General features: G+C 36.2%; 2 protein-coding genes across 11 annotated transcripts in view; one reads left to right on the top strand and one right to left on the bottom strand.

Moving 5' to 3' along the window:
* LOC136031688 (transcriptional repressor CTCF-like) overlaps positions 1-19,853 on the top strand; it is a 62,445-nt gene extending 42,592 nt beyond the window's left edge. For all 6 annotated transcript variants that reach the window (XM_065711371.1, XM_065711367.1, XM_065711370.1 and 3 more), the window contains exons 13-16: positions 6,309-6,398; positions 8,342-8,543; positions 10,818-10,918; positions 19,666-19,853. In XM_065711371.1, coding sequence (XP_065567443.1) covers positions 6,309-6,398; positions 8,342-8,543; positions 10,818-10,918; positions 19,666-19,692 — 420 coding nt within the window. In that variant the 3' untranslated portion in view covers positions 19,693-19,853. The remainder of the gene's footprint in view (positions 1-6,308; positions 6,399-8,341; positions 8,544-10,817; positions 10,919-19,665) is intronic.
* The window catches only part of LOC136031690 (uncharacterized), a 140,014-nt gene continuing 120,496 nt past the window's right edge, over positions 6,089-25,606 (bottom strand). For 3 of the 5 annotated variants that reach the window (XR_010618560.1, XR_010618561.1, XR_010618559.1), the window contains one exon: positions 15,628-16,608. Coding sequence is in view for 1 of the 5 variants with exons in the window: in XM_065711374.1 (XP_065567446.1) it covers positions 6,874-6,934; positions 9,561-9,627; positions 16,408-16,608 (329 nt within the window). In the remaining 4 variants the exon portion in view is untranslated. Of the gene's footprint in view, positions 6,935-9,560; positions 9,628-15,627; positions 17,386-25,606 lie in introns of those variants that run through there. The other 2 variants (XM_065711374.1, XR_010618562.1) reach the window with 2 other exon arrangements.

Below are 25,606 nucleotides of genomic sequence, written 5' to 3'. Positions count from 1 at the left end.
GAGCGTTCTCGCGATATTCTAGGCTCATTGGGTCGATACAACCACCCCTGGGAAGAACAAACAAACAAACCCGCATCCGTAATCTTTCTTCTGGCAGAAAATGCAAAATTTCACATTTTTTCAGATATACGTTTGAACTTCTACAGTAGGGTTATCTGATGCCTGAATCTGGTGGTATGATTTTCGTTAATTCTATGACTTTTAGGATTTTCAAAAATCTGGCGAATTTTCTCAGGCTCTTAACCTTTGATGAGTAAGATTGAAACTTATTGAAACTTATATATTGGAAACCTGCATAAAGCCCTGGTTCTTTGTATATATCTATTTGTAGCAAAATTCCGTTTTTTAGAGTTTTGGTAACTATTGAGCCAGGTCACTCCTTACTTACTGTTCGTTACCATGAACTGCTTGATAATTTATCATTTAAAAGAAAATAGGCTTACAGGTCCTATGCTGCATTTTAATCATATTAAAAGTGTCAAGTCTCTGTGTTGTCACGTTGACATTCGTTTTTGGAGTTACATCCAAAGGACAAAAAAATTGTGGATGTCAAATTCCTATCTTATATCAAAACTCACTTTCAGCATTGTACGTCCTCGTGGTGCCATCACGTTGAATTTTCTTTCAGTGTTTTGTCAAGAGGGACATTAAATTGTTTGTGTTCAAATTCTAACCTGTACTAAGAGCTGCGGGTTCAGGTTGTACCATGTTAGACTTTCTTTAAATATTGTTTCATGAGGCACACACAGGAATTTGCATTAGAAACCTTTTATTCATTTTTTGTCGTTCTGAACCAAATATCCTTGCGGATCCTACACTAAATTGACGTTTTCCATCATAATTAAGTAATAAATCTCTGTGTTCCCATTTTGTACCTTCTGTCAGTATTGTGTCCAGATGGGGATAAAATAGTTTGAATTCCATTTTTTAGAAGTTTTTTTTTTTTTTTTTTGCACTCAAAGTTGTAAGTCTCCGTGTTACCACGTTGACTAACTTTCAACGTTGTCTCAAGAGAGACATGCAAGATTTTGAATACCAAGCTTTCTATTCTGGTTCTTTTCATTCAGAAGCAAATATCCTTGTGGATCCTAAACTACGTTGACGTTTTCCATCATAATTAAGTATTAAATCCCCGTGTAGCCATTTTGTACCTTCTTTCTACTTTGTGTCTAAAAGAGGATAAAATAGTTTGAATTTCGTTTTCTTGTCTATTTTTTTTTTTCATACTCAAAATTATGAGTCCCCGTGTTACCCCGTTGAACTAACTTTCAACGTTGTGTCAAGAGGGACATACAAGAATTTGGATACCAAGCTTCCTATTCTGGTTCTTGTCATTCAGAAGCAGATATCCTTTTGGATCCTACATTGACGTTTTCCATCATAATTAAGTAATAAATCTCTGTGTTGCCATTTCGTACCTTCTGTCAGTATTGTGTCCAGATGGGGATAAAATAGTTTGAATTCCATTTTTTTTTTCAAGTTTTTTTTACACTCAAAGTTGCAAGTCCCCGTGTTACCACGTTGAAATAACTTTCAACGTTTTGTCAAGAGGGATATACAAGAATTTGGATACCAAGCTTTGTTTTCTGGTAATTTTCATTCAGAAGCAGATGTCCTTGTGGATCCTACACTAAATTGACGATTTCCATCATAGTAATAAATCTCTGTTTTACCATTTTGTACCTTCTGTCAGTATTGTGTCTAGATGGGGATGAAATAGTTTGAATTCCATTTTTTAGCAAGTTTTTTTTTTGCACTCAAAGTTTTAAGTCTCCGTGTTACCACGTTGACTAACTTTCAACGTTGTCTCAAGAGGGACATACAAGATTTTGAATACCAAGCTTTCTATTCTGGTTCTTTTCATTCAGAAGCAAATATCCTTGTGGATCCTAAACTACGTTGACGTTTTCCATCATAATTAAGTGTTAAATCCCCGTGTTGCCATTTTGTAACTTCTTTCTACTTTGTGTCTAAAAGAGGATAAAATAGTTTGAATTTCATTTTCTTATCTATTTTTTTTTTTTCATACTCAAAATTAGGAGTCCCCGTGTTACCATGTTGAACTAACTTTCAACGTTGTGTCAAGAGGGACATACAAGAATTTGGATACCAAGCTTCCTATTCTGGTTCTTGTCATTCAGAAGCAGATATCCTTTTGAATCCTACATTGACGTTTTCCATCATAATTAAGTAATAAATCTCTGTGTTGCCATTTCGTACCTTCTGTCAGTATTGTGTCCAGATTGGGATAAAATAGTTTGAATTCCATTTTTTTTATCAAGTTTTTTTTTACGCTCAAAGTTGTAAGTCCCCGTGTTACCACGTTGAAATAACTTTCAACGTTGTGTCAAGAGGGATATACAAGAATTTGGATATCAAGCTTTGTATTCTGGTTCTTTTCATTCAGAAGCAGATATCCTTGTGGATCCTACACTAAATTGAAGATTTCCATCATAATTAAGTAATAAATCTCTGTTTTACCATTTTTTACCTTCTGTCAGTATTGTGTCCAGATGGGGATAAAATAGTTTGAATTCCATTTTTTAGCAATTTTTTTTTTTTTTTGCACTCAAAGTTGTAAGTCTCCGTGTTACCACGTTGACTAACTTTCAACGTTGTCTCAAGAGGGACATACAAGATTTTGAATACCAAGCTTTCTATTCTGGTTCTTTTCATTCAGAAGCAAATATCCTTGTGGATCCTAAACTACGTTGACGTTTTCCATCACAATTAAGTGTTAAATCCCCGTGTTGCCATTTTGTACCTTCTTTCTACTTTGTGTCTAAAAGAGGATAAAATAGTTTGAATTTCATTTTCTTATCTATTTTTTTTTTCATACTCAAAATTAGGAGTCCCCGTGTTACCACGTTGAACTAATTTTCAACGTTTTGTCAAGAGGGACATACAAGAATTTGGATACCAAGCTTCCTATTCTGGTTCTTGTCATTCAGAAGTAGATATCCTTTTGAGTCCTACATTGACGTTTTCCATCATAATTAAGTAATAAATCTCTGTGTTGCCATTTCGTACCTTCTGTCAGTATTGTGTCCAGATGGGGATAAAATAGTTTGAATTCCATTTTTTTATCAAGTTTTTTTTTACACTCAAAGTTGTAAGTCCCCGTGTTACCACGTTGAAATTACTTTCAACGTTGTGTCAAGAGGGATATACAAGAATTTGGATACCAAGCTTTGTATTCTGGTTCTTTTCATTCAGAAGCAGATATCCTTGTGGATCCCACATTAAATTGACGATTTCCATCATAATTAAGTAATAAATCTCTGTTTTACCATTTTTTACCTTCTGTCAGTATTGTGTCCAGATGGGGATAAAATAGTTTGAATTCCATTTTGTTATCAATTTTTTTTTGCACTCAAAGTTGTAAGTCCCTGTGTTACCACGTTGAACTAACTTTCAGCGTTGTGTCAAGAGGGACATACAAAAATTTGGATACCAAGCTTTGTATTCTGGTTCTTTTCATTCAGAAGCAGATATCCTTGTGGATCCTACACTAAATTGACGATTTCCGTCATAATTAAGTAATAAGTCCCTGTGTTGTCATTTGTACCTTCTGTCAGTATTGTGTTCAGATGGGGATAAATTAGTTTGCGTTCTATTTTTTTTTATCTATGTTTTTTTTTGCACTCAAAGTTGTAAGTCCCCGTGTTACCACGTTGAACTAACTTTCAACGTTGTGTCAAGAGGGACATACAAGAATTTGGATACCAAGCTTCCTATTCTGGGTCTTGTCAGTCAAAAGAAGATATCCTTTTGGACCCTACCCTACTTTGACGTTTTCCAACATAATTTAGTATTAAACACTCGTGTTGCCTTTTTTTTTATCTTCTGTCTGTATAGTGTACAGATGGGGATAATATAGTTTGAATTCTGTTTTATAGTAGATAAACTTTCAACGTCGTGTCAGAGGGACTTGCGGTTATTTGGACACCAGCATTCCTATTCTGCTTTTTTATCACTCAGAAGCAGATATTCTTGTAGTTTCCACACTACATTAACACTCTACATTATAATTAATTAATAAGTCCCTGTGTCACCACGTTGTCAAGAGGGGCGTACAAGAATTCGTACACTAAGTATCCAATTCTGCCTTTTATCATTCAGAAGCAAATACCCTTAAAACGGTATATGCTTCTGATCCTTCACCACATTAACACTTTCCATTATAAATAAGTATTAAGTCCCCGTGTTAACATGAATTTGGATATCAAGCTTCCTATAAGTCCCCTTTATACCACATTGGACATGCTTTCAATGTTGTGTGAAGAGGGACAAAACAGTTTGAATTCCATTTTCTGTTTACGTTCAAAAGCAGATGTGCTTGTAGGACCTATCCTATACTAAGATTAAACAAAGAAAAAGTTGTTCAAATTTAGGTAAGGAGCTACATTGAAATTTAAAATGAGCAGAAATTATTCCCTTTATGAGGGGGGACTAATTGAGGAAGGGGTAGCCCACCTCATATGAACTGATTTGTTGTTGTTTTTTATTTAATTTCTTACTGACTTTCAAATCAATTCCATGCCAACTCAAGATATGATGTGAGCTATAGGCAAATCCATGTTTATAGCTTACTGTTAAATTGTATCTATCAATAATTTAAAACTGATTGGTAATCCTCTGTTTTTTAAGTTATTCTGCTTGAGAATTAAGATGTTGGAATAATTAAAAGTTTTGGACAGAATTCGAGTAAATACTCGAATTTACTCGAAATTAGTCAAAATTTCCGATAAACAGTAGTTTTGTTGAATAAGTTATTAATAATATTGCCTCTATAGAATTTGGGGGGGGGGGGGAACAGAAAGGGATATTATTGTTCACATGGATGGAAATTCCGTATGACTTTTGATCTTCTACTCTGCTGAAGCCGTCATTACCTCTATAATGGGTCCTTTGATATTTAAATACCTTGTATACACGTTTTTAAGTACATTGAAACATTTTATATAAATAGGAAAAGAGAAATATTACTATTTCAAATCGCTAAAAACAAAGCTCCTGGTAGCACTTGCTCCCCCCCCCCAAGGAGTGAGGCATATATTTCCTTTTATTTTATTGTATAAAGCTTTATTTTATTTATTCATTACTAGCTGTTGGGGTGGCGCTTCGCGCCACCCCAACACCTAGTTGGTGGGGCGCTTCGCCCCCCCCCCCCAAGCCCCCCCGCGCGCGTAAGTCGTTACGCGCCATTGTAGTTGTGTCCCTGTGTCCCACCTGTGAATAGAGATAGATATAAATATATGTTTTCAACTACGTATACATGCGAATATACAACATTCTTCGCTATCCCATTGTCTGTGCATATAAATAGATTGTCAGGTTTACTGACTCTTGAACATGCAACATATAATTGTCCATGGGAAAAACAATCCGTATTCAGATCTATACCTCATTATTCTAATGATGTGTCCCTGTGTCCCGGTCATCATTTATATTCCCTGTGTCTCGGTCGTCATTTGTGTCCCGGTGTCCCAGTTTGTAATTTCTCTTTGAGTGTCCCGGTCGTCATTTATATTCCCTGTGTCCCGGTGCCCCGGTCGTCATTTGTGTCCCGGTGTCCCGGTCTGTAATTTCTATTCGAACAATCCCTGTGTCCCGGTCTTCATTTATATATCCCGCCTGTGCCCCCGGCGTCCCCGTTGTAGTTGTGTCCCGGTCGTCATTTATATTCCCTGTGTCCCGGTCGTGATTTGTGTCCGGGTGTCCCAGTCTGTAATTTCTCTTTGAGGTTCCCGGTCGTCACTTATATTCCCTCTGTCTCGGTCGTCATTTGTGTCCCGGTCTGTAATTTCTCTGCCATTGTAGATTCTTCAGTCATTTTACAATTAAACATTTTTCCGTGAACGCATGTCTTAAATACCATTAATGACGTCACCGTCATAGCAAAAATGACGACAACTAACTTCATGACGTCAGTCGACACAGAAACATGACGTCACCTGATCCACAGACAGACAGACAGACAACTTATTTTTATATATATAGATTAAAAAGCAGACGCTATTATTGTTTTGACACCTTGTTAAAAATTGGTGTCATATATACCAGTTTGAGGTTCCATAGTAGTTGGTATAGATAGATAGAATATATTCATTGACAAAACATCGACAAACAACAGACAACATCAAAAACACCGGGCATAGCTCGTTGGGCTTGGGATAAACACCTGAATCAAATCAGTAATACCGTTATTAAGGAAAAAAGAGTAGAAATAAAGAAAATATTATATGAATAAACAAACAAGAGAAATAACTAATAAATAAAAAGTAAACTCACACTATATTTTATAGGTAGAAGTACCTGAAGAGGTTGATCAATTAATGGCAGTCGAAGGTCAGGATGGGCAACAATATGTTGTTCTAGAAGTTATTGAACTCCAAGTAAGTTTTATTCTATCTTCTGCATTTTTCTATTCCATTATTTTGTCATTCTTCATTCTAATTGTTTGATATGTTTTATTTAATATTTATTTGCACTTTAATATTTCATTTGTGTATCAGCTTTAATTTTTTTTAAATTAGGTCTTAAGAGTCCTTGCTTTTTCTCAAGCTCTAGTTTTTTCAGTTTTCTTCCTTATCTTGATTTTTTTTTAAGTGGCTACATGTGATAGAAGGACATTGTTTACCGAATGATATGGATTGTCCATATTTTAGGCTCGATTTGCTTAGATATCACATTTTGTTTAGAAATAAGACACATCACAGCCCGCAGAAAGGGAAGTTTCCCTTTGCGGCACAGAAATAGCTTCAGTTACTACTTGGGATCACAGTATAAAAATTTGTCATTGCGCACGCGCGAAGACGGAGTCATAATGATATGTGCGATACTCGAAAGAGTCTTATTCTTTTCTTCACACTAAATATTCAGAGTTTTGTCCACATGTATGGATTCATCGACGACATTAGTTGACCTTGACCTAAAAAAAAGTTCATGAATACTTGATTTAATTCTTCCTTTTCCCTAGCCAGTTACAAGAGATTGTTTAACAGAAAGAGAAAATAATTTGAAGGATTATAACTATTTTCAATGTGAGCAACACATACAATGACCTTTATAAAGGAAAGTTCATTTTAACCCCTCCTTCCCGTTAGGACATGGTCATTGCATTATAATCCGTCCTTGTATAGTTGTATAATATGTGGCGATTACCACATGGTTCAATTCTTAGTCTTAGCCAATTTCAAGTTTCAGATTAGTGTTTTTTATAGCACTGTCCGGTCGGCCAAGTGCCATATAGCGATCGCAATTTCTGTCCGTCCGTCGGTCTGTCGGTCCCCATTTTACTAGTTCGGGTACTTCCAGATAAGCTAGGACGATGAAAGTTGGCAGGCGTATCAGGAACCCGACCAGATTAAATGAGAAATAGTCGCTTCCCTGATTCGACCATCTGGGGGGAGGGGAATTGTTGAGGAACGGTTAATTCGGAAAAATAAAAAGAGGTATTTGTAACTTACGAACGGGTGTTCGGGTCTTAATGAAATTTGATATTTAGAAGGACCTCGTGTCTCAGAGCTCTTGTTTTAAATCCCGACCTGATCTGATGACATTGGGGGAAGTTGGAGGGGGAAACCGGAAATCTTGGAAAACTCTTAGAGTGGAGAGATTGGGATGAAACTTGGTGAGAAGAATAAGCACATGTCCTAGGTACGTGATTAACTTAACCGGACTGAATCCGCTCTCTTTTGGGGAGATGGCGGATTTCCAGTGCTTTGGAAAGTTCGGTGCTTCTGGACGTGCTAGGACGATGAAAATTGGTAGGCGTGTCAGAGACCCGCACAAATTGACTTGATAATAGCTGTTTCCCGATTTGACCATCTGGGAGGAGGGAGCTGGAGGGAGGAGAAATCGTGAAAATTGAGGTATGTTTATCTAACGAATGGGTGTTCGGATCTTAATGAAACTTGATATATAGAAATATCTCATGTCTCAGATGCTCTATTTTCAGTTTGGATTGGATCCGGGGACATTGGGGATGGAGGGAGGAAACGGAAATCTTGTTTTTAATTGTTTGAAGTGCATTTGGATGTAAGTGTAAATAATATTCGGTGTCTACAGTTTTTTCGTAATTATTTTCTGATAACTCTTTCTCTTATTTGTGTAGAATTACAAAATTCGTTATAAATTTGGAATTAAGAAAAAAAAGACAAAACTGATAGCATTCTTGACTTCAGCGTAAATATTTCCCGATCCAATTAACAAAGTTAATTCGTCGCAATTAGGCACTATGTGGCAATAGAGACACTGCCTATATATAATCAGAAAATTAGACTCGTTGAATTCCGTTAAAATATTTGTAAGTTTAAAGTTTGTAAATTTATAATAGGAAGGTGAAGAAGAAGAGGACGAAGAAGAAGAAGAACTAGTAGAAGATTATGGAACTGAAAAAGACTGCAGTTTTGCTATTAAACGAGAAAGTTTTATGTCGAGTTCAGCTATTGATTCCCAATCTGAAGTAACTGGCTTGGAAGAGACCTTAGAAGAGACAGAGGTTAACCCAGAAGACACCACATTGTCTGGAATTACTGGTATGATTATTTTTTTTTCATAGTTAAATTACTAACGATATACTTCACTGGAGATAAAACGACATAAAGATTGCCTGATAATTAAGTTTTTCTTTGCGGGTGTAATTATATGGTAACCGTGGGTTTAATCCCTTTTTTACTCCTAAATTGAAGATTAAGGCAAGATAAATCTATGTATACTTTGGGCCTCTGAGTAGGTTTTAGAAATGTTTTCCCTATTAATTTAGATCAGTTGTAACTGAGAATTGGGTGTATAAAGGCAAATTTTTGGGTACCTGAAGCTGCTGAAAAGAAAATGATTGGTTGATGAAAATTAAGCTAAGATCTCGCCTTGTTTTTAGATTTTAAATAATAATGTAAGGTAGTCATTTATTACCCACTTGCAAATAAAGCAACGAAACAGTGAAGTATGATACAGAAGAAGAAGACGAAATTAGCTTAATTAGGAGCACGACAATGGTAACACAAATATTTAAAGCAGACAAAACCAAAAGAAAATTAACACTTAATCACTTAAGGGGTAACTAAGGGCCAAAAAATGAAGGACAAGGGGTTACTAGACTTTAGGCTTTTTTAAATCGACTTCTCAGAGTGACTTGGTAAAGTAAGTGGTGCTTAAGAATAGAACTATTGATTCGATATCGATCATAAGTTCATATCGAAACGGATACAAAATTAGCGTATTTGGAATAAATAACCCTTAATCCATGTCTGTCTTTTTTTCCGAAAGAAACGAGAAAACTCATTAGTATAAAATACCAAAGGAGCACAAAAATTAGTTTAGAGGCGCCCTAATGCCTTACTGTTGAATCGAGTTGGATCAGGTGGGATCTGGCTGTTCGAAACATGAATTCTTAATCACTAATTCTTCATTCTCTAAAATCACTAATTTTTAGTCATTAGTAATTAAAGAGTAGGTACTGGAAGGGGGGGGGATAAGAATGATCAAAACACAGAGGAGAGGGTGACCCGAGCATGTTGATTTATATTCCATTATTGAAATGTTTTCCTTTTTACCTTTGACTATAACATAGTGGCCACTTATAGCTATATTCTGTAGTATTCGGATTGTCCCCCCTGGTTCCTGAAAGAGTTAAAACATCAGTTAGTTTTCTTAATCAAACTCATTTCTTCTTAACCCTAAGAAGTAAAGATTGTTGCTAAAATATCACCAAATTCTTCACTGTTTGCCTACCTTATTGGTGGACGGGTAGTCTACCGTAATTTGGTTTGTTAACGGTTGATAGAAACATTAAGCCTTTTTCTGATGATAACTGAAGTCTGAATGCAATATAATGAAAAATGAGAGTTTTTTTTAGCTTCATAGAGAAGATAAGGTGGTGGTGTCTGGGCTGCCTAGCACAGAAGTTTCTGAATTATAGCCTGCGTGTCACAAACTATGCAATTAGGATTCAAAATCGATTCTATGGTACGAGGCAGCGCTATGATTTTTTTATGCATTAGTTTACATATGGTGAGAGGATGCGATATGATTTTTCACATTGATCAGTTTACATATGGAAGGAGGAAGCATTACGATTTTTCTGATCCGTCAATTTACATATGGTACGAGGAAGCGATGACTTTTTAGATTCGCCTTGGCTGGGGCATTGCCCACTTTGATTCAGTCTTTTTTGCTTAATTTTGAGTTGTAAGGGGGGCGCTTTAGTTACTTTTGTCCCGGGCACCACCAACCCTAGAAACGGCTCTGTGTAGGTGTACCGAAACTGTACTAGGAAGATGAAGTTCTAGAGATTGAAAGGAGAGTGAAAATCAATGGATAATATGGATGAATTTTATTAGCAGTTTGTTTCCTTTTTTGTTCCCTACTGTCGTTTTGATATTAAGTAAAAATAATATTTAGCAAAAAAATTGTTCATGGGATTGTAAAGCAACGTTCTTAATCTGATAATAAGGTTAAGATGAACATACGGGTAAGTTTGTTGAACGAAACCTCTTTCTGGGAGATACGTTTTGCTATAATGCTATTAATTGTAAATCTGTTGCTAATAGAGGGTCGGGAGAAGACCATCCATTAAAGATTCTTTGAAGTTATTTATTTATAATTTTTTAACTAGAAAGTGCTGCATTTTAATAGCTGGTATTAGGGATTAGGTCCCCCTCCTATTTCCAAGGTTGTTTTGAACTGTATCCCTCTTCCTAATATCCTAGATTTGTAGGTTTATCTATGTTTTAATCCTTGTGTGCAACAATTATCACATTTTGCTCACCATTTTAGCAAGTGACTCACACCTTTTTTGCTTTTTCTTTTAGAATTTGATTCCATGCTAGAGGGTACGTCTCGAGCTGAACGAATTCCGATGTCATTAGCCGTGGACTTGGCCAAGGAAAGGGATAATTGTTTTGGTTTTGATGTAAGTTTACTTTTTAATTTATCTAATTAAATTATTTAATTTAATTAATACTTATTTAATTTATTACAATAACCGCAGGTTCATAAGAAGTTCCACAGAAGCAATTTCCACTTATCAAGGAAATTTTTTATCTTGACGGCAATTTAATTGCTTTCTCAAGCAATTAATGTAGTTAGAAAAACTTTCAATACTTATTGGGCAATTCGACAGTTTTTCTAACAAAGCCACATCTATGGAAGATAAGAGTTGTTGTCTAATTGAAATTATCATTATTTAAGTAATTATTTATACTTGTATTTTTTTATGTTGATACTAAATATTATTTTACATCATACATTATATAGCATAAATATAGATAGATAAGTGTATTTCAAAAGCCTAAGGGCCATATACACACAACAATATAAATAAATAACACACAAGCAAGAACATTAAACAACAGTACAAATTACAAGCACGCACAGAAACAGAATACAGCGCGAAAATATCTAAACTAACGACAAAATAAGTTAATCATAAAAACGTTTCTTCTTACTAAGGATTAACGGACTTTTCCCCTTTATTAATAGTAATTTCACTCTTAACAACCTATTCTAAAAATATTGCCAAGGACCCCCACGCTTAATTGGTCGTCCCATAAATCTTCCGCTTTCCCGATTGAAAGAGAGAGAAAAAAAAGAAGAGAAAAAGAAATTCTTGTGTTTTATATCATATAACGGGAAAGAGAGAGCACTTCCAATCTTGATGGGAAAAAGTTGACTCTCAACTAGGATTCAACGGAGGAAATTTAGTGCAATTCTATTCCGGGAACGTGGAGAGAAGAAAGGATTTACTTAGGAAATTCTCCAGATCTAGGCCTCAAATTATTAAGACTCGCTGTCTTTGTGACTTATAATAATAATTCATATTGTGTCTTATAATAATAATTAATAATAAATTATTCCAGAAAAAAAAGCCCGTGGGCCATAGGAAAATTACATAATACACAAACAACAAATTCACTACATTAAATTAAAACTATTTAAAGAAAACGCTCCCGATGCACCGCTGCAATCCTGACAAACCTTGCTATCCTTTTGATACTCAGGAAATTTGTATCATTCATTCTATCTACCATCCATATCTCATTCAATTTTTCTTTACCATACATCTCACGCCTCCAATCATTCAATTCGACACATTCACACACAAAATGTATTAAACTTTCATCCTGAGATCCGCACATAGGACAAGCAATAGATAAATAAATAAATAAATAAATATATTGGAAAAACCCGTCACAATTGAACAAAAGACGGATAAAAAACAAAAGAGAAGAAAACGCACATACAAAACACAACGAAACTTCTTGAAATGAAAATAATCACGAAGGAACTATAATACAACTATGTAAGAATGGCGGTCCACTGGTGGTTACTCGCTTCTACTCTATCACGGTACTTTTCAAGACACGCTTCCACCGCAGTAAATGGGTCAGGTACTGAATACCGCCTCGTTAGGTAAGAATTACTTGTTCTTAATGGCATCTCAAGTAGGAACTTGAGGTACCTGAAGAATATTCTTCTTATAGTTACTTTATTCGAATTTGTAAGTAACTTCCAGAACGGCGAAACGTAAAGAACATGGGGTAAGGCAACAGCAACAAATATTTGTGCACGCAGCGACCTATTTAGATTACGCTTGGAGGAAACCGAAGCTCCATAAGCTGACCTGATCTTCTTCTCGATGTGCTTTACAAGCAGTGCTCGTGTATGCTGAAGAGTTTCACCGATCGGCAGACCCAGGTATACAATTGACTTAGAGGGCATGACCACCTGTGACCCTAGTTGGATTTCGGGTTGAGAGGCATTCCAGTTAAATAACAGTACTTCACATTTTGTCACATTAAAACTCAACCCAATTTCATCATACTCCATCTCCAAAATTTTAAAGTTAGATTCCAAAGAAGACAAAATTCTTGAAAAGTTTAGAAGGTCATCTGCAAACCCAACTAGGGACACGTCAATGCCTTTAAAAATACAGCAAGGGGCCACTTTTGACTGGGCCGTCGATATGCTGTTGTTGAACAGATCAGGTGATGATACGGCTCCCTGTTTTATACCTTTCTTCACCACAGCAAACCTACGACTTAATTTACCTGACAGTTTAATACGGACCTTGAGCCTACTATACATGTCGTTCAAGGGTTTGACAATAGCACGGTCAACTCCGGACTTTCTCAGCTCAACCATATTCTGAGAATGGATACCCGAATCAAAAGCCCGCTGTACATCATATTCACCTATAGCTAGGCTTTCTTTCGAAATGTGGGCATCCAGTAGAACATTTGCAGCTACATGCAAGGCATGGGCACATCCTAAGCCAGCTTGGAATCCAAACTGGTGGGGAGGCACTTTACAACTAGCTTTAATGTCCGAAATTATGAGCTTTTCAAATAGCTTGCAAAACACAGATGATACAGTAATGGGTCTGTATGACGATGGTTCATGAGCAGGTTTACCCTTTTTCAAAACTGGAGTGATCACACCTAAACAGAAAATGTCCGGTACAATACCATGTGTTAGTATAATTTGGTAAGCTATTGCTAAATGCTCCGATAGAACTGGACCACCATTCAGTAGGTGTAGAGCACAGATTTGGTCGGCACCGGCGGATAATTTCTTCTTTAATTTTTGACAAAGGTGGGTTATTTTCGCACTAGAAATCACGAGGTAATTATGCTCTTTCGTCATAAGCTGATCGAGCTCTTCGCTAAACTTTTTATTTTTCACTTCATCTGGTGGGGAGAATTCAGCAGCAAAATAATCTACCCATATTTCCTCATCTATATCACTAGCATTTTGTCCCGTACTTTCTACAGGCCTGGCACGGAGCTTCCAGACCAAATTAGGGTTTTCAATGATTTTTGAAACTGTTTCCCGTTTGAGGCTACTACGATGTTTTCGTAGCTCTTTCGCGAACCGCCGTTTTGTATAAACCCGCAATTCATTGACTACCCCGCTTTTTGGCCGGTCGCACTCGTGCCAAACCCCCAGCCAGAACTTGGCAGCTGCTCTTGCCTTCACAAGCTCACTGTTAGAGGCCCATCCTTTCACTCGCGACCCACGTCGGACGCTACGTAATGGGACAGCAACCCTTTCAGCTACTCTCAAGGAGTGGCAAATTTCGTAGAAATACATGTTCAGTTGCAGGCGTATCTCGCTTTCCGTTAGGTCACAATCCCACTGTAGGAGGTGGAAAGGCACTTTAATTTTCTTCAAAATTTGTTCACAATTGAGCTGGAACTGCTCACGGACTACTTTTTTCCAATCACGTGCTGGCTCAGGCTTGGTTTTTGGAGCACACTGGGGACTGACGGCTGGTATTGCAAAAGAGAGAGGTAAATGATCCGAATAGGCACCGTCAGATCCAACCGAGACTGACTCTAGGTCCAGTTTGTAAGTTACTACATGATCAAGATTTGAGACGGTTTTTGCGGTACTGATATAGGAATAGCACTTATCCTTCTTAGCAACTTTAAATCCGCTTGGTAAGGCGTTCAGCAATAGTACAGCCCGAGGGCAGGAATGATCGTCGAGATTGCAGTTAAAGTCACCAAGAATTATAACAGGGCATGATTTCTGGACTAAACTGAGGAGGCACTTTCCGAGCTTCTGGCATGCTTTTGCAAACTTCTTTTCTGAAGCGATGTCATTGTAATTGGTTGGTAAATAAACATTTACGAAAAACACGCCATGCATTTTGGCAGCTTGGAACCATTCATTCTGCTCGACACACACGGGGGGCCCCGAGTTAGAGCGCGTGATTATGGCTAGGCCACCAGAGGGACGACCCCGAGTCCCAGATCTTCGCGCAGGTTGAACGAGGTAATGCATATCCGAGGAAAACTTTAGAAGGTTTACACTATCATCGGTCAGAAAGTGTTCCTGTATGCAAATACAGTTATATTCTTTAGAAAGGTCAGTTAGAAGGGGGATTCTGTCCAACACTTTACCGTTCATATTCCAGCAGAATATTCGATTTTCCATTTACGTGCTAGTGTTAGGCTGGGCTTTGTTAAAGGGACAAGCAGCATGGTAGCAAGAGTGTCTACTAGAGCCGCAGTTTAGGCATTTTTGCGGATTACTACATGGGTTGTCCTTACTAGAGCTGTGACCATCGCCACCGCAGCGCGAACACCTTTCTGGTTGCGAACAGTCAGCTGCTAAATGACCAACAGCATGGCACTTGAAACACCTCCTCGGTAGAAAGCGGAACTCTTCAATCCTGAACAGTTCTAAACAAATCTTCAGCGGGTTCGCGATAGCGTTTTCAAGTGTTTGTCGACTTGCATAGAATAACTTGAACGCTCTCGTAGATCCGCATTGCGCCACTTTGTCGCAACCAGCAATTTGACAGAGTTCACTCTCGCTAACTGATGAGGGTACTCTTTTCATGATACCGACAAACTGGGGAACTTTGACTTTAGTGGTTATGTTCTTCCTTTTCATTGCTTCTGCAAGTTGGGTAGCGGCATCTCGAGACTGGACAAGAATCTTCCATTCATCGTTGCTACGTTTCAGAGTAAGAGAATCGGAGCTTACGTCGCTAGGGCAAACCTTTGCAAAGAAGTCTTTCCGGGATTGTGGGGACGTTAACTCAGGCGGCATATCGTTTGCTTTCACAACCACCGAGTAAAGTGGCTTTGATGTGGCTTTGAGATACTACCTTCTCCCCTTTTCTCCCTTGATACTTTCTTTTCTCCCCAATCAAAAATCCATTTCCCCTCCAATCCAAATACGCCTTCAAATCCTCTCTACTTAACCCAACCTTCCAAAATACCTCCTCCCCCCAACTCCTCTTTATCTGTTTATAAAATTTTAACGACCCTGAACGATCCAGGCTTGCCCACTATATCTGTATTTCTTGATTCTTCAATCTCTCTTGTACCTCCCTTATTACTATTTCCTCCATACCCATAATCCCCTTTCCTTCATTCCACCATTCTCCTAATCCACACTTGTCTAAGATGTCCTTAATCTCCGCCGGCCACCCTGTTTTACTATTCTGTCTCAACGCCTCTAAGTATGCTGCCTTTGCTACCGTAAATCTCTGCATACCCAGTATCCTAACCCAATATCTCACCATGGTCACTAGCCTCATAGATCGCAGCGATACTAGCCCTAAATCCCCCTGGATTACCAAATTACTAAACGAATCCCATAGTCCTAACATCCTCTTATAATATCTCATCATAACCACCTCAAGTTTTGGACCTTTCCGATAGCCCCAGATCTCTGCTCCATAATGCATCGCCGGTACTATCTTACTTGTCCAAATCCTCTTATGTACTCTAATATCTCTCACCCGTCTAAGACTACTCCTCGCTATTTCACCGCTAATATACCTCCCCCTTGCATTCGCTAGATCCAGATGCCCACTGAATTTCCCATTACTAGTAAACTTTACCCCAAGATAAACAAATTCATTATTCACTGGTATAGTTTCACCTTTAAAGGAAAAATTCACATCTTCACTTTCCATGGCTTTACGACCAAATACCATCACCACTGACTTCGATGTGTTCAGGATTAACTTCTTCTCTTCCAAATAAACCTCCGTAATCTCTAATAATTGTTGCAGTTTCTCCTTTGTTTCAGCCAGTAATACGATGTCGTCAGCAAATAGTAGTAAGCACAGTTTAAGCAAATCTATCGATAACATTGGTGCATTATTCTTAGCGAAAAATTCATTGGCATCATTTAAATAGAGGCTAAACAATTTTGGTGACAGCACACATCCCTGCTTTAGTCCCAATAAGCATAAATACTATTTTATTTTATTACTGTATATATGTTATTTTTATTATTTGTTATTTACATACTTGTCGTATAAATTTTACGACTTTAATTCGTATTTTAACTCTTCTTTAATTAAATAATTCATATAATAATTTATAACAGAATTACAAAAACTAATAATAATTTAGGTCTAACAATACCAACATAAGAAGACAATGTAAGAAAGAAATCTTAAAGACAGTGGATTGTGGAAGAAAACCTATTGAATATATCGGTTATATATCTAATAGCCGTCCTCAGTAAAACAAAGGATTGAAGTAAAGAAAAATTTCAGCTCACAATAAAAACGAGGACACTAAAATAAAACCAACAATGAAAGATGCCTAACATCGTTACTTTAGGCTAGTTCAACAACACTGCAAACTGTTGACTAAGAAGTGCAAAAATGTAAAGTTTATGCTGGAAATCAAACTTCTAAAAAGGGGTGTCCGACCAACTCAGAAAAACTAAGCGAACTAATTAAAAAATAAGAAAAACCGAGCGAACCGTAATGAAATAGATGGCGCGTGCATCACACAAGCACGGATTATTTTTAATAAGCGAAATATGATTGTGAAATTACGAAAAACGATTGTTCAGAGTTGCCAGACATCTGAATCAATCATCTCACATTAATCCTTGGGATTGATAAAACGGGTAGCAATAGGACATTTGAAGCGATCTGTTCAGCTGCTGAATTCTTTATTCATTATTAAATAATACTGAACAAATTTTTACCTTTGACTGCGATATATATATATATATATATATATATATATATATATATATATATATATATATATATATATATATATCCGTAGAAAATTTATTGTAGGTAACGAAAAAAAATCTTTGATGAAACTGGAAAAATACCTACTGCGAGCACTTGGGTTACTAATAATTTTTCGTTAAATTTAAGAGATACGAGCTCTCACATCGTGTTGCAAATATTCTTTGCTCGCAATAGTCACGTACTTGGGTTTTTTAGGGGGAGGGGAGACAACAACAACAAAAATTAATTTTATTTGACAATTTGAATAAGATATGTCAATGAATTATAAATAATAGAATCTAGTTGGGGGGGGGCTGGGACCTGAGGTTTCCCCTTGGCCTTCGGCTCAAGAGTATTAGAAATGAGTTAAGGTTGTAAAAAAGGCCTTTAATGGTTCTTACAAGTGTCCTTGCCAAGTGTGATTCAATCGACTATTTTAAAGGCAAACATGATATTAGCTAAAGAGTTATATGTATGTAATTATATACAGTGCAGAAACTTCTACTTGATTTCATAACAAGGTGGAGTGTAGGTCTTAAAAGTACAAATATACAGGGAATTGTTTTGAAAATATAGAATTACTGATTAAATCGTAAAAATGTTACTTTTGGGGAAGGTGGAAGTACATGAGCCTGTTACAGTTTATATAGCTGTAGTTCTTATAACATGTAGCTTTCGATTAACTGTCGAAAAAATTCTCTTAAATATTAGGATGGCTCTTGACGTCAAGATTATGGTTAACACAAACTGAAGATTACTGCAGTCAAATAAAACAATTAAAATGAGATTTTTTTTCTTTATATATATATTATATATTTTTTTTTCTTTATATATATATATATATATATATATATATATATATATATATATATATATATATATATATATATATATATATATATATATATACACATATATATATATATATATATAACATGACAGTGGTCTTTAACTGAAGTAGGTGTAAAAGCTGAAAAATTTTGATCTCTTATAAGGTGCACGTAGGATTGAATCTAAAGTAGCTAGTCATGATTTTGTCCCTGGTGAAGAGGTTTACCACAGTTCTAACAAAATAGAAAATTCTGTAAGCCTAAAAGCCTGACTCAAACTGACTACTTACTCGAAAAGTAAACTTTATTCAATGAATACAAAGTTCGCTTAAACGGAAGAGAATAAACTCATATGTTTTGAGTTATCGTAAAACAACGCAAAAGCAATACAGTTTTAATACAGGACTTCCAAATCAGTAACAATCCGCTTTTGAAACCAATGGCTGTTCGTAGCGAAATAGAAGAAATACCAAACAAAGTCTATAAACATAACTCACAATCTAAAACTCCTAAATATAATTTAAATTGGGATTTAAAAGCTTATAGGGATCACTTGACCAGAAATAGTATCTACTGCATTAATATAGGTTAATATATGACCGATAGGCAGTGTGATCTTTGTATAAAGATGCACTTGTAGTCAGGCCAGGAGTCAATTTCTCTTGGAATCGATTCCTTATTTTCATGTATTATGTTCTTATAGTGTGGGGTGTACTTAAAAGGGGCTTATGGACTGAAGATCCCTCCCCCAGAGATCTGTAAAAAATATCGTAAATGGTACGGAAAGCTATCTCACAAGTTTAATTGTAAATTACGCTGGTCAAAAGAGAAGCTCAAAATTGCAAATTTGCTTTTTTAAAACTTATTTTTGTGACTATTTTAATTCAATTTTTTTTAATTCGGATAATACTTCACTACAGTAAATACATGAGCACTCCTCTACTACCATGAACCACCGGTTTTTTCCTCACTCCTTCCCTACCGAAATTGTGGGTGCTAATTTAGAAAATGTACAAATTTGGAAAGAGTAGAATTTGTGAAAAATATAGGTACAAAAAGTATCTTGTTAAAAGATTGTTATTTTCATGCTGTTATTGATTTTGGGCTTTTGATTTTTGCTATTCGCCAGCCTTGTATATTTACAGTTTTCTCGGAAAACTTGCCAGTAGGTTATCGGCAGTTGTAAAGCGTTAAAAGTAAAACATCTTCCAAGCTGTGGTCAGTGTATCTCACCTGCCAACAGTGACGAAAGGTTATACAAAACATTTGTGTAAAATTTTGAAAAAAAAATTAGTAATCCATGTTGATTTATTGATTATTTTTCAGGATGATGAAGAACAGATGGAAGACTAGGTTTATTTAGGTGATCCTGCTTAATCAAATTTAACGCTTGATTTTATGGTGTCAATTATTACAATTGCTGCTTCAATCGTAGCTTTTCTTCGTTTTTGTGTTTAAAAGTATGTGATTTTTTCGAATTTTTTTTTGTCTCTATTAAAAAAGGTTAAACTGTATGTCTCTTCAGTTCTTTGTCGTCCTTGTGCAGGGTCCCAAAGTTTACGGAAGACTTGATTTATTGGATATTAAGACTTCATATTAGACATTTACTTTAGTTGTTAGGAAGGGTTGTGACCAGGTGCCCGCGCAAATGCAGAATTGTTTTCTCTTTATTTTCTTTCCTTCTCTTTTTAATTTTTATTCCTCTGTTTAAGGGGTTATCTCAAGTAAGGGAAAGCTTAAGGAGGGTTAAGTGTTTTACTGTATAATTTTTTTTTTTCAAACAGTTTGTGGTAACGAACTGTAGTAAGGAGCGACCCGGCTCAATAGTAAACGAAACTCTAAAAACGGAATTTTGATGCTAAAAGATACATCAAAAGAATCGGATTTTCATGGTGATTTTAGATATATAAGTTTCATCAAATTTAGTCTTTGTCATCATAAGTTACGAGCCTGAGAAAATTTGCCTTATTTTGGGAAATAGGGAGAAACACCCCCTAAAAGTCATAGAATCTTAACGAAAATCACACCATCGCATTCAGCGTATCAGTGAACCCTAGAGCAAAAATTTCAAGCTCCTATCTACAAAAATGCGGAATTTAATATTTTTTGCCAGAAGACCGATCATGGGTGTGTGTTTATTTTTTTTTTATTTTTTTTTCTTTCCCAAGGGGTCATCGTATCGACCAAGTGGTCCTAGAATGTCACAAGAGGGCTCATTCTAACAGAATTGAAAATTTCCAATGCCCTTTTTAAGTGACCAAAAAAATTGGAGGGCACCTAGTTCCCCTCCCACGCTCATTTTTTCCCAAAGCCAGCGGATCAAAATTTCGAGATAGCCATTTCGTTCCGCATAGTCGAAAACCATAATAACTATGTCCTTGGGGATGACTTACTTCCCTACAGTCCCCGGGGAGGGGCTGCAAGTTGCAAACTTTGACCAGTGTTTACATACAGTAATGGTTATTGGGAAGTGTACAGACGTTTTCAGGGGGATTTTTTTCGGGTTTGGGGGGGGAGGGGGCTATGTGGGAGGATCTTTCCTTGGAGGAATATATCACGGGGGAAGAGAAATTCAATGAAAAGGGTGCAGAATTTTCTAGCATTGCTATAAAAAAAAACAATGAAAAAATAAACATGAAAAAGTTTTTTCAATTGAAAGTAAGGAGTAGCATTAAAATTTAAAACGAACAGAGATTATTACGCATATTAGGGGTTCTTCTCCTCCTAAATATCTCGCTCTTTATGCTGAAGTATTTTTAGTAATTTCAACTAATTTTTTCTATGGCCTTTCTGATTCAGGGGTCATTCTTAAAGAATTGGGACAAAATTAAAGATTTAGTGTAAAGAGCGAGTTACTAACGAGGGGGCAAACCCCCTCATATACATAATAAAAAATATACGAATATAGAAGTTCGTTAAGTAAGTTAATTTGTAAGTTACGTATATTTTTTACTAATAAAACATTCCTGAAAAAATTAAAAATTCTAGTCACCTTTTCAAGTAACCTAAAAATTGGAGGGCAACTAGGCTTCCTCCACCGTTCCTTTTTTCTCAAAATCGTTCGATCAAAACTATGAGAAAGCCATTTAGCCAAAAAGTAAATAAACTTGCAAATTTCGTTTTAATTATTCCTCTGCGGAGAGCCAAAATCAAAACATGCATTGATTCAATAACGTTCAGACATTAAATAAAAAAAAGTTTTTTTTTAACTGAAAGTAAGGAGCGACATTAAAACTTAAAACGAACAGAAATTACTTCGTATATGAAAGGGGCTTTTCCTACTCAACGCCCCACTCTTTACGCTAAAGTTTTTTACTGTTTTAAAAAGAAGAGTTGAGAGAAAGAATCAAACTTTAGCGTAAAGAGCGGGGCGTTGAGAAGGGAACAGCCCCTTTCATATACAGAGTAATTTATGTTTCTTTTAAGTTTTAATGTGTCTCCTTACTTTCAGTTAAAAAAAACAATTTTTTTTTATTTAATATTTAGTAGAAAAAGAAAGAAAAATAAGGAAACCCTTTCACTGTACATTGTGAGCTTGCGTCAGCCATAGTGGATCTACGGTGAACTTCAAGTCTTTAGCTTCCATATTCATAGCTACTTTGGTCATGTCATCCTTGACCTCAAATTAAGTTTTTCTTATTCCTGCCACTGAGGGTTCTCACCTAAGAATGTCGGGAATTTTGATTAAGAATTGTAGGATTTTCACGAAGATGGTTATTTGAAGAGGGTTTCATTTGTACTGTTATGACAATTTTGGAATTGGCTCAAAAATTATATGGCAAAAAATGGCAGATAGTGATGGTAAATCTTGGATATTTTTATTTTCAAAAAAGTTGTCATACTGATAAAGAAGCGAACTTTCCATGTTTGGGCCTTGCCAAAATTACGGTTGATTTCCAATATGTGTTTGAATCCTTTTTTAGGGTCCATGTATACTCATGGACTACCATGGTAGTCCATATTGTGTTCCGCAAATCATTATTTAAAATATTAATTAATATTTTTTGGGGTACAAAAAACGTATAGAAAATTTGTTTATATGCATTTTTGTTACGTTTTTATGAGTCAGACAAAAATTTCGGTGGGGAGGAAGTTAAACCCCCTCCCCCCTGGATACGGTCTTGCTGAGTAATTTTGTTAAGGTCATAGATTAATACTCGTATCTTCGAAATTATACGATTTTTTTATGCTCAAACCCTTTTTATTATTTCCTTTCTTGGAGATATGGGTTTTATTTTGAACTGCCACGCAATGGGCTTGATCTTTTAATTGCTCTGTACTCTAATGCTTTGAAACTTCCCGTTGGTATAGCTTGTCAGGATACTGTTGGTTTTGTTTAGTGTGGTACGGTGACATAATCTCTCATATTCCACTAATGGAAGTATGTTGGCATTTGCTCCTGTATCAATCTTGCAGCTGATGTACTTTTTTTGCGTACTGAAGTACATATCAATGTGATGGTCTTTGGTTGGATTCATTGAATGAATTGAATCAATATACAGCTCACTTTTAGAGCTAGGGGAGAAGTCTAATGCATGCATAGCCTGAGAACCAGAGCTTGTTCCTGCAATTTCCAGCAGATGAACTGTTTTGCTCTTGCAAACTCTAGCATAGTTGTTGAGCTTACCACACTTGGAGCATGTTTTTCCCTTTGCGGGGCACTTGTGTCCACGGGAATACTGTCCGCCACACATATAACATTCAGGATATTTGCGCACCGCATCGACTTCTTGTTTGATAGCTGTCTGGTGCTCAGTTTCATTCATAGTTAGTAGTTGTGCTTGGGTTTCTTCCATTGGTCGGATTGTGTTAATGGCAGTAGTGAGAGTAAGTGTTGATCCCTGTGTAAGCAACTTTTCTCTGATTCTGTCATTTCTTATACCAAAAACTAGCCTGTCCCTGACCATTTCATCTTCTAAATTCCCAAATGAGCAGTCTTTTTCTAAGGTCTTGAGACTTGTTACATATTGTTCAACTGTCTCTACATCATCCTGGTTCCTTTTGTGAAATTTGTATCTGGCAAAAATGGGGTTTGCCATTGGTTCCACATAAGTATTAAATTTTGCCAGGTATGAAGATACATTCCGTTCTGAGTCAACAATAGTGAAGGTGTTGAATATATCCCTGCCTTTTTTGCCAACCCTATGAGGAAGTATGAGCATTTCACAGTTTCTGCTTTACCACTAAGGGGGCCACTGAACATTAATTTCGTATCCTGCTAAAATCTATTCCACGCATTTCTCAAGTTTTGGGAATTCCAGTCGATCGTTGGTGTTGAGCAATGAACTGAATCCATCGCTACTTCTGACACCATGTAGAAGTTTGATTGTTTATTATAACCCAAGCACCTATACAAGAAAAAGCAATATGTACAAGCAAGGAAGCAATCAATAAAGGCACACTATAAATAAGACACTAATGCAAGCAAAGCAAGGTGAGTATTCTACAGGCCACAAGAAAGGAAGAACGTATCTGTGTGTCACTTATAGCTGTACCTCCACAGTGCAAAGAGGATGTCTCTACCCAGATGCCGAGAGATACCAGATATACCACTCGTTCAGGTCGGTTAATCAAACCTGTCATTCCCTTGGATTTTTTAAGTAGTAGCTTATAAAGCAGAGGAGCTGTAGGATACTCACCTTGCTTTGCTTGCATTAGTGTCTTATTTATGGTGTGACTTTATTGATTGTTTCCCTGCTTGATTGATTGCCTGTTTGCTTGTACATATTGATTTTTCTTTTCTGTTTAGTCTCTGTTTTCTGTAGCGGCCAATGTTTGAGTAATGAGTCCAATGATTATTTAAATAAAATCTTGTCTTTTTTCCTGTAGCGGCCAATGTTTGGGCAATGAGTCCAATGATTTTTGAACTAATATCTAGTCTCTTTTTTCTGTAGCAGTCAATGTTTGGGCAATAAGTTTAATGATTTTTGAATTAAAATCTAGTATCTATTTCCTGTAGCGGCAAATGTTTGAACAATGAGTCCAATGATTTTTGAACTAATATCTAGTCTATTTTTCCTGTAGCGGTCAATGTTTGGGACAATGTTTTTTGAATTAAAATATAGTCTCTTTTTCCTGTAGCGGCCAGTGTTTGGGCAGTGCGTTTAATGATTTTTGAATTAATATATATTCTCTTTTTCCTGTAGTAGCAAATGTTTTGGTAATGACTCTAATGATTTTTGTATTAAAATATCTAGTCTCTTTTTTCTGTAGCAGTCAATGTTTGGGCAATGAGTTTAATGATTTTTGAATTAAAATCTAGTCTCTGTTTTCTGTAGAGGCCAATGTTTGGGCAATGAGTCCAATGAATATTTAATTAAAATCTAGTCTTTTTTCCTGTAGCGGGCAGTGTTTGGGGAATGTGTCCAATGATTTTTGAATTAAAATCTAGTCTCTTTTTCCTGAAGCAGCCAATGTTTGGTTACGAATCCAATGATTTTTGAATTATAATCTAGTCTCTTTTTCCTTTAGTGGCCAATGTTTGGGCAATGAGCCAATGATTTTCGAATCAAAACAAAGTTGCCATCAAGTTATGACTAATTGGTAAAAAAGCCAAGACAGATAGTCTGTGTGAGAGGCAAAGCGTGCATAAGACTTTTTCAGAATTGTAGACAATTGATGTCAATTCACTTTTTGATAGATATCTATCATCCATCCGTCCTAGGGCAGAAGTAGGGTAGATAGACATGCAATAAGGGTTATTCAAATAGTCTATGAATTTCTATGAGCCATATGAAGCCAATAGGAAAGCCCAAATAAAAGTTTTTCAAAGATTTATCACTGACCCTGTCCACAGGACTTTGAAGACAATTGGGTAACTTAGATTCTTCTCATTATATGATCGTGGCCCATTGAGAAAGCCTATAAGAATTAAAATGAGGATGATCAAAGTTTTTGGGTTGACTCTTGACGGACATATGTCTACATATGGACAAAATTTGTACCCAAATACTAAGTTAAAAGCAGAAAAGGGTAAAATAGTGACGGTTCAGCTTAAGGGTTTCTTAGTCAAATCCATAATTAATATATCATTAGTCTTTTATGATTTTAACATTGAAAAATTTGTAGAGTAGTGACAGTTCTCGAATTTGCTGCGATTACATTTTTTAATATCAATACAGTTCCGTCAGACTGATAGGCACTAAAGTTCCATTAATATTTATTCATTTCCAAAATACTTCTTTAGAATGAATAAAAGAACCGAATAGATTCGTTATTGCAAAACTTCACTGCAAAGAATAAAATGCATTTCTTTAAAAAATTAAAT

Source organism: Artemia franciscana, chromosome 10 (assembly GCF_032884065.1).
Source record: "Artemia franciscana chromosome 10, ASM3288406v1, whole genome shotgun sequence".
In the NCBI taxonomy this organism is placed as follows: domain Eukaryota; kingdom Metazoa; phylum Arthropoda; class Branchiopoda; order Anostraca; family Artemiidae; genus Artemia; species Artemia franciscana.
This window is presented reverse-complemented; position numbering and strand designations above follow the sequence as displayed.